The following is an 11,420-nucleotide window of genomic DNA, read 5'->3' as shown; positions in this document are numbered from 1 at the left end:
TCATTAAACCGCTCTTAAAAAAGAATAATCTAGATGCTTCCTCAATGAGTAATTACAGGCCCATATCAAACCTCCCATTTCTAGGTAAAATCATTGAACAAGTAGTTTTTAAACAACTGAGTAATTTCTTGGATGTAAATAACTGATTTGATGTGTTCCAGTCAGGCTTTCGACCGCACCACAGCACTGAGACTGCTCTTGTTAAGGTCTTCAATGACATCCACTTCAACTCAGACAGTGGCAGAATCTCAGTGTTAGTATTATTAGATCTCAGCGCTGCATTTGACACTGTTGACCACAACATATTACTAGACTGAATAGAAAACTGGTTGGGACTTTCGGCAACAGTTCTAAATTGGTTTGAATCCTACTTAAAGGACAGGAAACACTTTGTTTCTATAGGCAGCTACACATCAGAGCTGACAAATATGACAAATGGGGTTCCTCAAGGCTCCATCTTGGGGCCTCTTCTCTTTAACATCTACATGCTTCCACTGGCTCAGATAATGAAAAGCAACAAAACAAGTTACCATAGCTATGCAGATGATGCACATATTTACATAACCATTTCACCAGGAGACTATGCTCCAATTAAAACACAGAGTAAGTGCATTGAACAAATTAATGACTGGATGAGTCAGAAATTTCGACAAAACTGAGGTAATTGTTTTTGGAACAAAGGAGGAACGACAAAAAAATCAGTGCTGGACTTCAGGCAGCAATGTTCAAAACAGCTAACGCCAGCAATCTAGGTGTAGTCATTGACTCTGACCTGAACGTCAACAGTCACATTAAAACAATTACTAAGTCCGCCTACTATCACCTGAAGAACATATCTAGGATTAAAGGTCTAATGTCACAGCGGGATCTGGAAAAACATGTCCATGCTTTTATCTTCAGTAGACTGGACTACTGTAACGGTGGCTTTACAGGTCTCACTAAGAAATCCATTAGAAAGCTGCAGCTGATTCAGAATGCCGCGGCTCAAGTCCTCCCTAACACCAAGAGAGTGGATCACATCAGCCCAGTTCTGAAGTCTTTACTCTGGCTCCTGTCTGTCAGAGAATTGATATCAAAGTTCTGCTGCTGGTTTATAAAGCATTGAATGGTTTCGGCCTAAAATACATTCCTGATCTCCTGCTACATTATGAACCATCCAGAACTCTGAGGTCTTCTGGGACGGGTCTGCTTTCTGTCCCCAGAATTAGAACTAAACATGGAGAAACAGCGTTCAGTTATTATGCTCCAAATATCACTCCAAACAAACATTGCACTGTGACTTTTATTCATGCATACTATACCTGTTGTGTTTATTTCATTATCTTTGCTTTTAAATGACTGTTTTAAATGCCTTTTTATAATGTGTTTATGCTGCACTACTTTTAAATGCTATTAATGTCTTTCATTTTTGTAAAGCACTTTGAATTGCCTTGTGTTGAAAGGTGCTATATAATTAAACTTGCCTTGCCTAAGGAGTACTGCGAGTCCGGTGAAAGTTTTGGGATATTTAAGGAATTGAGAAACGATTGAATTTCAGGCAAATTAGTGTCTACCTCTGATTGATATAAAGAAAAGTAGTAATGCTTAAACTGGTCATTAATGATCTGAGGAATGTTTGAAGTTGAATCAGCACGTGTTGATCCTTCGGATCATCTGAAGTGCTAGGAGTCTGTATTGTTTTATTTTGTTTTTCTCTTTGCATTAATACTTATGGAAAGTGCTTTGAATTGCTATTGTGTCTTGAATTAAATGTGCTATATTAAAAAACCTATAATGTTACTTTTCACATTTAATATATTGTTGCTTTCATCTTTCATGGACTCCACAAAGAAGGACATGAAAGAGGACATTTTTTATAAAGTGTGCAGGTTGTGTTTTCGGTCACTTGGAAACAAGCTGGGAACACAACATTGAAACTGAGATGTGATGGAATGTTATTCAGTCAGTGATTTGTCATCCTTGACTCATTTTAAACAAAGAGTACTAATATGTGTCCAGTTTTATTGTGATACATGATTTTTCAAAACAAAGTGTGACTCAGAAAGCCAGTTCTACGTGATAAGTCTTGGCAGTTGCTAATATAATTGCACATTAGTTCTGATGAGCACCTTATAGTCACATTGTAATGGGGAAGAAATGACCACACACATGCCCTTAACTTTTTTTAAAAACAGAGGGTTCAACATATGGCTTTCAATTATCTTTATTTGTGTGATTATGACTTTGATACACCATATAAAAAGATGCAGTCCCGCTTTCACATCATTTGAATGCGCAACACTTCATCAGGAGCAGGTCCGAGCATTGATAGATGATTGATACATGGATTTCATGGTGCAATTAAAGCTAAGCGATTGAGACTAAAGTTCAAATTGGACCCTGAACATCCCTCTAAAGATAAAAGTTGTATATAAGAGTTCAAAATGTGTATCTACTTTTAGATGTAAGCTTTGAAAATCAAGTAAGTGGTGTTCATCTGTGAACCCAGCCCACATTTCTTGGATAATGTTGCACATGTTAATTATCATGCAATTATCAAAAGGCTTTTTGTTGGAGGAACCAGGGCGGTGCCAAGTGTAAGGGTTTCACAGTCCGACTCTTTTAACAGTAATGTTCTTTTGAGATGATAAATGTACATTTTAATTGTATTTGTGTTTATGCCTCGTGGGGAGCAGCTTGCTTTACCTGATTTTAATCAGTATACATGATTACAGGCTTACATTGTTTGTTACATTTGTAAAGTTAAAATGTTGCAATTTCAAGTAAAGTGACTTCTACAACTGTATACACTTTCCATTAAATTTCCCTGAGCTAAGTAGCACTTAGCATCTTTCCATTATACCAATATTTAACACCACAACAGGATTAGTAGCAGTACCGAGGAAAAGGCCATGATGCAAAGTGGAAAGAAAACATGTCTCAGTTAAAATCACAGTTGATAGTCGTACATACAGCTACTTTTTGTAAATACTGTAGCCCCCATTGAATAAAACCAATTTGGTCTTCCTTCTGAAAATCCCCGAATGATTTGAAAGTAAAAACGCCTCATAAAGAATTATAAACCTGACGATTTGTTTCGTAAAGAGTTTACGGCTGGACGTTGATGATGCGACTGGCCTTGATGTCCCTGAAGGTGGAGCAGTCGAAGTCGGCCACCAGAGTCCTCTTACCGGACTTGTAGGGAACGAAAGAGAACATGACACGAATACGGTTCTTTGGCTTCAAGTCTGGCATCCTGCAGGAAACACAAAGAGTAATCATATCAAAAAGACTCTGAATGGCTCAGTTTGTGAATAATCCTACATCTGTTATTCAGAGTTTTGATAGGCAACACAACTTTTAACTAATGCTTTGGCGATTGAACCTCAAAACCTTCTTTGCTGCCAATTCGTCTTTATCTATATTCAAAACAGCCAGTCATTACAGGAAAACACACGAGAACCAGGGGACACTTAAAAGTGACGCACACAGCTGGGACCGGAGCACTTGGTGCAATGGGGATTATGAATTGTCGCTGTTGGCAGAGTTAGTCTGTTCATAGTTCTAAGTGTTTTGTCAGTTTATGTTAGCTAGCTAGCTTACAGCAGATCTGCAATAATGTTGGAAGGAATGTTACAACACATTGTTAAATAAGACGATAAAAAATTACATAGTAGTTTCATGTGACAGTGATTGTTGGCCATCTTTATAATCCAGTAATAACCTGCCTTAACACTTTAAAAGCATTAAACTTGTGAGGTTATGTCACACACACTAAGACACTCACCTGAACACCACCTCGTCCCTCATCAGTCCACTTCCGGAGATGGTCAGAGTGCAGTTGCACAGCGTCTCATTGTTTGTCGGGTTCAGGAAAGTCACCTCCGCTCTTTTCCTGTGTCCCGCTTTGACATTCCTGGAAACCTGGGACACATTTTAACAAATGATTTAAAAACATCAGAAAATCATGAAGATGATAGAAAAACAGCCTATATTAAAGCTGTGTTTTTATGATATGCCATTTCCCCCCAAAAAGGTTATATCTTCTTAAATCAGTGTTTGTAGTTATGTAACTAGTGCAAATGTGCCAACATTGCATGAAGCCTATCAGGCAAGTTAATCAGGCTGGATCTGTACTATTTTCAATTTACATATTTCTTATTTGATATCACTTTTTGTTTTTCTGTCTGTAGCTTCTATTAGCCATTTATTAAGCTCTCTAAACTTTCTTGTAGAGAGATGTTGTTTTGTTGTTGTTTCGCTGGTGAGTTGCTGCTTTTTGCATCCACACCGCTGTTGTGCAGCAGCCCCATGTTGGCACTGTTTACATCAGGAAGAAGACAATCATGCTAAAACCGGCAAGCATAGTGGTCAGAACTGAAATCTATAGCAGGACACACAGGATGCAGGGTGAAATGAATAGATGAAGAAAGAGAGCTGGGTCCAGATTTATAGAGAAAATTAGATATGAACCGTGTCTCTCCCCTCTCATAATGGGCAACGTAAGATCATTGGATGGTAAGGGACATGCTAACGCTGTTAGCTATGAGTCAGACGCAATATCCGGAGTGTAACATGACTGCACCAGAATATATCTGATTACAATATTTCCATCAATGGCTTCCAGTCTGTTTGGGCCAACAAGGATTGTACTGAGAGCTTCATCATGTCCTCAACATGACCCTGAGTCTTCAGAGTGTCTCTGCTGTGGAGGACGTCCTGCCTCCTTCCCTCAGAAGCTGTGTCACTGTGGCTACAAGACTTTTATTGCACATTTTATTTCAACTTATATTTATACAAATATTGATGTGTTATAGTCTAATAGTGCAACTGTCCCACAACTTCATTTTCCAAGTATTTTGATGATTGATTCATAATCGAATGGCCCTGAGCACATTAATTGAGTCCATTGCTACATGTCCAATACTTTCCAATAAAGGCAAAAGCACACCAATAAAGATGTTCACAAAGACAATATATTGATAACAGAATATGCAGGCTTATCATGGGTCTACCTCAGTTTAGATGAACTACAAATTATTAAGTTTCTTCAAATGCTTATTAAACTTTTCTTTTTTTAAATATGTTGTTGTTCTAATTTTTTGCCATTTTTTGGACTGACCGTGAGGGAGATGGGGGGGTCGATCAGCACGACATTGTCCTCAGCCAGGTAGGCGGTGTTGGGCCTCTCTTTATCCATGACCAAAGCTGAAACCTTCAAGCTGAAACAGTCCACCATGGCCTTATGGTAAGCCAAGAACGGGACTCGGATCGGGATGATCAAAACTACAAGAGACAGAGGAAGAGAGATATCTCTAAATGTGTCTACCCTGTCCCTTTAATGAACATTGTAAATGTACCCACTGTGGGACGAATAAAGAACTCCTGCTTCTTCTTCTGACTCTGATACTGAAGACTCTTACAAAACATTAACCACCTGGCACTGAAGTAATAGATTTTGAGTATTAGGATTTTCAAAAATAAGTTAACGTCGTTCCTTCATAAGAATACTGTAGTGCTTCAATGCAAGTGTATTTTAGCAAACTAGTGCTTTTATTTTGAAGTAACTTTGTAGAGTTGTGTCCTGCCCCTCACTCTAATGATTCTTTGACAATTTAGTCAGGTAAAAAGAAAAATAGAAAAAGCATTGCAGATGCTTTTCTGTTTACTTGTTTTGAAAAGAAACTCAATTTTGTTCCATTTTTGTTGTACTCATTCAAGAAAGAAAAACAATTCAAAAGAAGGTAAACGGACTCACTGGAGAATCTGAGTATTTTTCACTGAACATTTTAAGATTGGAAAGCAACGTTTTTTGATTTATTTGCTGCTTTCCCCAACTTAATTATCAGCAGGTTTTTTTTGACCTACAATGACCAAAATATGAAGGACAGTATCAAGCCTTGAAGAGGCTTGTTCTTTTTCCTGCCACGTTTGATACTGCATACTTTAATACTTTTCTGTAAATATATCACTCTATGATAACAATACAGTTTTGCTCCAAATGTTACCCCACCCTACTACCAGTTGATTATATATGTGTTTTTACCTCCAATGACCCTACTACCTTACTATCTAATCACTATGTTTTTTAGTTTGGGTTACTTTTTTGTATCCACATAGATAAGACCACCCCTATGGATATCTGCCTCCAAAATTAAACAGTAACATCTCTTTGCAGAAAAATATCTCTCGCAGAAGATTCACCTCTCCTGGGCAGCAGTATCTTGTCCTTTACCACTGTTTGGATGTTCACCGTCGGTACACCATTGTACCTCATGGCCTGAACGCTGATGTTGACGGAGAGCGACCTGATGGAGCGGCTCTCACTACGCAGCACCAGCCTCAGCCTCACATCCTTACCATTCCTCGGCGGAGTCACCTGTAGCACACACGAGAGGACATAATGTTATATAATACAGATTCTGAGTTTGGTGCATTATCAAAAAGAAATCTTCAGGTTCATATTTGTATTTTGCATGTCTCCATGCTTCCAAGTTTTCTTAAATGCTTTTAATGCTTTAAAGAGCTCTTTATTTTTCTCATACTGCCTGTGCTGCAGCGCCTCTTTTCACCCTCTGTCTGAAACCAGAGCCCAGTCTGCTTTGATTGGTTAGCTGGCCGGCTCTGTTGTGATCAACCACTTAGCGATGTCCTGTCCCTTAGCCTATCACGTACAATGTGTTGAAGCGCAAGCCAATAGATACATAAGTGCTATGCATGGGGGGAGTGTGTGGGAGAGAAACTCCCTCATGAGGGAATACAGGATCTTCAGCCTTTGCAGACCATTTACATGCACACAAACCTATATAAAACACAACAGGAAAGGGAAAACCCAAAAAGCACAATAGGGCCCCTTTAAACCTAAGAGTAGCATGAGAACAGGTAACATATACAATATGAAGTCCCAATAAACAACTCTAGGGTACACTACCATTCAAGTCAAAATGAAAGAGATACATCTTGAATAAATCATTAAAAACATAAATAATAAAATACATGACACCGATTAGCGTCTGCTTGGTATATCAGTGTGAAATTGTTACATGCCCAAACAGTCTGCGTTAGTGCCACATGACTCAACCTGTGACTGAATTCTCGAGAAGTTACTCTTATAATCATAAAAATGGTGTGAATATCTCATTTTAGAGTTTTTTTTAAAGTGTTTTATGAATTTGTATTTTGAATAATTATTTTCAAGGTCTTTGGGACCACTTTGAGCAACAATGAAACCTTAACCACAGTAAATGTCTTTAAAAATGCGAAAATAATCAAAAGACAAAAGGCCTTTACAAATTATGATAAATAAACAGTGATATTATATGTTGAAGGACTTTCATTGTGAATGACTGGATATGGTATGCGCTGCTTGAGTTCAAACATGTAGATTTGGGGTTGTTTTATAAATACAGGTGCAACTCAAACTGTTCAGTACAACGTGATTGGTTAGCAATCATTTGCAGTGCAAGAACTCCAAAAATTCAACATTGTACCAAAAAAAGGAAAGAAGTCTTGAGAAAAAGTATTTTTGTAGGCTGACACTGAAATAAGCATTGCCAAGTTTCCCTCCACAAAAAATACAACGGTATTTTTCCATTGGATTTCGGAAAGTTGCACAAAATAACATCTTTGGCGAACCAATGTTTTGATTTGTTCAGGGGGATAACCTCTATAAATGGTTGCATAGCTTCACGTCACCATTGCCAAGATATCAAACCACAAAACATATTAAAAAACGTTTAGTCAAGGTAAGTGGTAAAATGATGATTCATTTCTGAGTTTTAGGAAGCACCTCTTCAAAATGCATGGTAACTGCATCAGTACTTCCTGTGGTCCCATTCCCCGCCTCTTTGTCATCCTCCTCTCCACTCTCATCATCTTCTTCCTCTTCACTCTGGTCGCCCTCTGTCTCTTCAACATTAACATTGTCCTCTGTCTGATCGTCCTCCTCGTCATTCTCCATCACTCCAACCATCCCCAACTCCTCGTCATCATCAACTTTGGAGTAATCTTTGGTTTTGGCGTATTTAAAGACAGCCCTCTCCTTCTCTGATCCTGCAATCAAAATATAGTAAACATGAGTGAACATGTATAGACCTCAGCTTGCTCTACGCCAAAACCTGTATTGCATTGTTTTGGACAAAGGGTCACAGCCCAAGCTCATTGGTTGTGATGAATGCTGTCAGGCCTCCCATTGGAAAAAAATCTCCTATTAGGATCAAGACAGCATGTGTTTGAGATTGTATGGAGGCCCTTCATTGATTGTGTAAAGGATCTGAATGTATCGTATGTTCAATAGGGTGAATAGGTGCAGTTCCCCAGACTGTGTAATTGTGTCTTTTCTGCATATTTTTTTTCTAATGACTTCCTTTAATTATAAAGAGGAAGCATGTTTGATGTTAACTTATTTTATTTTTTTATTGATGTATAACATTTTTGAATAGTAAAAAAAAAAAGTATTTCCATCAAAAGGAATACTACACAAAGTATGTTTTCTCATACTGCACTGGCTCAAAATAACACGTTAAATTATTGTAGCATAAATATGAATGCATTCATAACCTGACGTTAGTGAAATATGAGCTTATTCTTTATTTATTATATTTGCATCATCATTTATTTGTTGATTATATTTTGTGTTGTTGTTCTAAATTTTTAATTAACTTAAGTTATCAAATGAAAAGAGTTAAATTAAGTACAATAATTGTGAAATATTAAAGTGAAATACAAGTACCTCAATATTCTACAGTTTGTGTCTAAATGTCCGTAGTTTAGATAAAAAGAAAAAGTTGAAATTCAGTTTTCAGAAGTATTAATTCAAAACAAAACAATATGCTAAAGTAAAACCAAAGGAAGTTGAGTCTGCATATACATTTGTTTCATGAGGCAAATGCTATGTTCATATGCACAATATCTACAGTGCAGTTTATGGAAATAAACATCACAATTCCCAGGTTCTTCTAATAATGCAACAAACTATTCCCTCTGTTCAGAAAATTTAAAAAAGACATAAACTACACCAAGAAAATAGTGTAAATGACACTATTGTTTAAGTAAAATGATCTATGCAAGAATAAAGTAAATCTTTAATAGAATAAGGTCAAACGGAATTTAAAATGCTATACTGGAATAAAATATTGTAATGGAATTTATGTTGACTGTAACGGATGTACTGTATGTGCTATGAGCAAATGAATGTGAAGCACTTTACAGAAAACAGGAAGTGTCCACATTCCTACCTTAAGAGGATAAAGATAAGTAGGATTGCAAAGAATGATATACTGTATACAGTATATGTGTCTATGTTTAGGCAACTACTCACCCTCTCTGTGTTTGTAACTGTCGGTGACGTCATTCCTCCTCCTTGAACCGACCGACTTGGTGGAGATATATTGACCCACCCTTCTTGTGTCAGTTGAGATTTTCACCTTTGAGTTGTCAGCTTTGACCTGCCAGATCATAAAGAGAATAGAAACAAAATGCCAGAAATCATAACACAGACTCAGGAAAAATAAGCTATTTCCAACCGTGTGTGTTTTTTATTCACTGACCAGCCAGGCGACACAGTCGGCGTTGACCTCAGCGAACACAAATGGGGTGTCATATTTTTGGTTCGTCCCTCCATTTAAGATGGCTTTCACCGGGGAAGGACCACAGCAGTAAACACCTGCAGGGGAGAAAGGGTAAAAATCAAAACAGTTCATTTTCCACAGAGTAGTTTTGTGTAATGGGACTTTAAACCATTTTATGCAGGAATTAAAACTGTTACTTTGGTGCCAACTTTGACTTCAATTAAAAGTATTATGTCAAAAAATGTCATAAATGTATTAGTTTCAGCAGTGGCTCAGTCAGTAGGGGTTTGGACTGGGAATTGTTGGGTTGCCAGTTTAAGTACCCAACCAGACTTGGAATGTGGACTGCTACTCGGAGAGGTCCCAGTTCACCTCCTGGGCCCCTGCCGTGGTGTCTTTGAGCAAGGCGCCAGGCAGGTTTTTTTTGCTGATGACTCTTTTGATGTTTGGTGGATTGGATGATTGAAGTCTGATGAAACAAGACATATTGGCAACAATGTATTTATTAACAATTCATTTATTCATTTAAGCAGCATGTGGAGGAACCATACACGGCCCAAACAGCCTGTCCTGCTCACGCTGCTAACCAGCCTGGTCACACAGGTTGCTGGATGGCATCCCATTTTTCAACCAGCATTTGTTCCAAGTCAGCCAGCGTGGTTGTGTTGGTCACTCTGGCACGGACAGTACGCCTAAAGCTGATCCCACATGTGTTCAGTGGGGTTGAGGTCAGGACTGCAAGCCATTCCATCCTCTCCACTCCTACTCTATCGGTGCAGCAATCAGCAAAGCGTTCTCCGCGTCTTCTCCACACTGTGACCCTACGATCCAAGTGCTGTAGGCAGAATCTGGACTCATCGTTGAACATAATGTTCCTCCACATGTTGAGGTTCCAGTGCAGGTGGGCCTGACAGTGAAGGGCAGTCAAGGCAGGCGTCCTGGTGGCCGTACGAGACCGGAGATTGGCTACAGCATTGGCAGAGGAGAGTTGTCACATTTTTCATGGGCGCAACCCGCATACTCAGCTCCGCTGCTTCTCCCACAAATGCATGTTCCTCACAAATGTGGCACCCATTTGAACGGTAAGAAAACAGGCTTTCCAACGGTATAAGATGTATTGCAGAGAAGCTTTGTTACATCAAAGGAATAATCTACCAAACACAAATTTCCTTACTTTTGTGTTAATCTAGCTTAGTTCAAAGCAATAATATTAAGTTGAATCTATGATTTATTTAACCTTGATATTATTGCTTTAAACTAACCTAATACAGTTATGTGAAATATGTTGACATAATACATTTAGTTAAAGTCAACATTTCAGATTTTTCAGTGTAAAGTTTGTAATGTTATTGATTAAAATCATAATTATGTCTTTTTTCTCAGAAGAACTAAACAAGTCCTTTCTTCCCAGAGGAAGAATGATTTTTTATGTTGTATGATAGAAACGTGTCAGAGTTGGGAGAGTCCTCACCGTTGCTCTCCTCCTGTGGTGTTGGATCCAGAACTTGCCAACCGTCATATGTTCCATTATTTGCAAGATCAGGCCGCCTCATCCACGCCTCCGTCCACACATGGAAGTTCCTAAAACACGAAGTAACATTCATATAGAACTGGATGATATTTCATTAAACAGTATCAACTTTCAAGCAAATCTATTGGTGATATAGCCACCACTTAAGTAATCTAAATAAAAAAACAAGCAAAGCCCAAATTTGTCCGTTTGATCCATTGCGTTACCGGTTTTTGGAATGTGGATGAGTATGTTTGTGTTAGAACCAGTTCACACTTACAAGTGATAGAAACTGCCGGAAAAGAGAACCAGCCTTTAAAAATGGCACCAATCAATTTCTACATATCCACAAAGGATTATTT

The 11,420-nt window shown here is 38.3% G+C and overlaps 1 protein-coding gene across 1 annotated transcript in view; it reads right to left on the bottom strand.

The window, feature by feature from the left end:
- Positions 1-2,187: 2,187 nt before the first annotated feature.
- The window catches only part of LOC134883506 (protein-glutamine gamma-glutamyltransferase 5-like), a 15,205-nt gene continuing 5,972 nt past the window's right edge, over positions 2,188-11,420 (bottom strand). Inside the window, exons 8-15 of the mRNA XM_063911891.1 lie at positions 11,020-11,129; positions 9,528-9,643; positions 9,299-9,425; positions 7,769-8,031; positions 6,184-6,358; positions 5,102-5,265; positions 3,767-3,903; positions 2,188-3,235 (exon numbers count right to left, since the gene is read on the bottom strand). Coding sequence (XP_063767961.1) covers positions 3,088-3,235; positions 3,767-3,903; positions 5,102-5,265; positions 6,184-6,358; positions 7,769-8,031; positions 9,299-9,425; positions 9,528-9,643; positions 11,020-11,129 — 1,240 coding nt within the window. The 3' untranslated portion in view covers positions 2,188-3,087. The remainder of the gene's footprint in view (positions 3,236-3,766; positions 3,904-5,101; positions 5,266-6,183; positions 6,359-7,768; positions 8,032-9,298; positions 9,426-9,527; positions 9,644-11,019; positions 11,130-11,420) is intronic.

This window comes from Eleginops maclovinus, chromosome 20 (genome assembly GCF_036324505.1).
Source record: "Eleginops maclovinus isolate JMC-PN-2008 ecotype Puerto Natales chromosome 20, JC_Emac_rtc_rv5, whole genome shotgun sequence".
Lineage (NCBI taxonomy): Eukaryota > Metazoa > Chordata > Actinopteri > Perciformes > Eleginopidae > Eleginops > Eleginops maclovinus.
The sequence above is the reverse complement of the archived record's forward strand: the minus strand, read 5'-3'. Positions and strand labels throughout refer to the sequence as shown.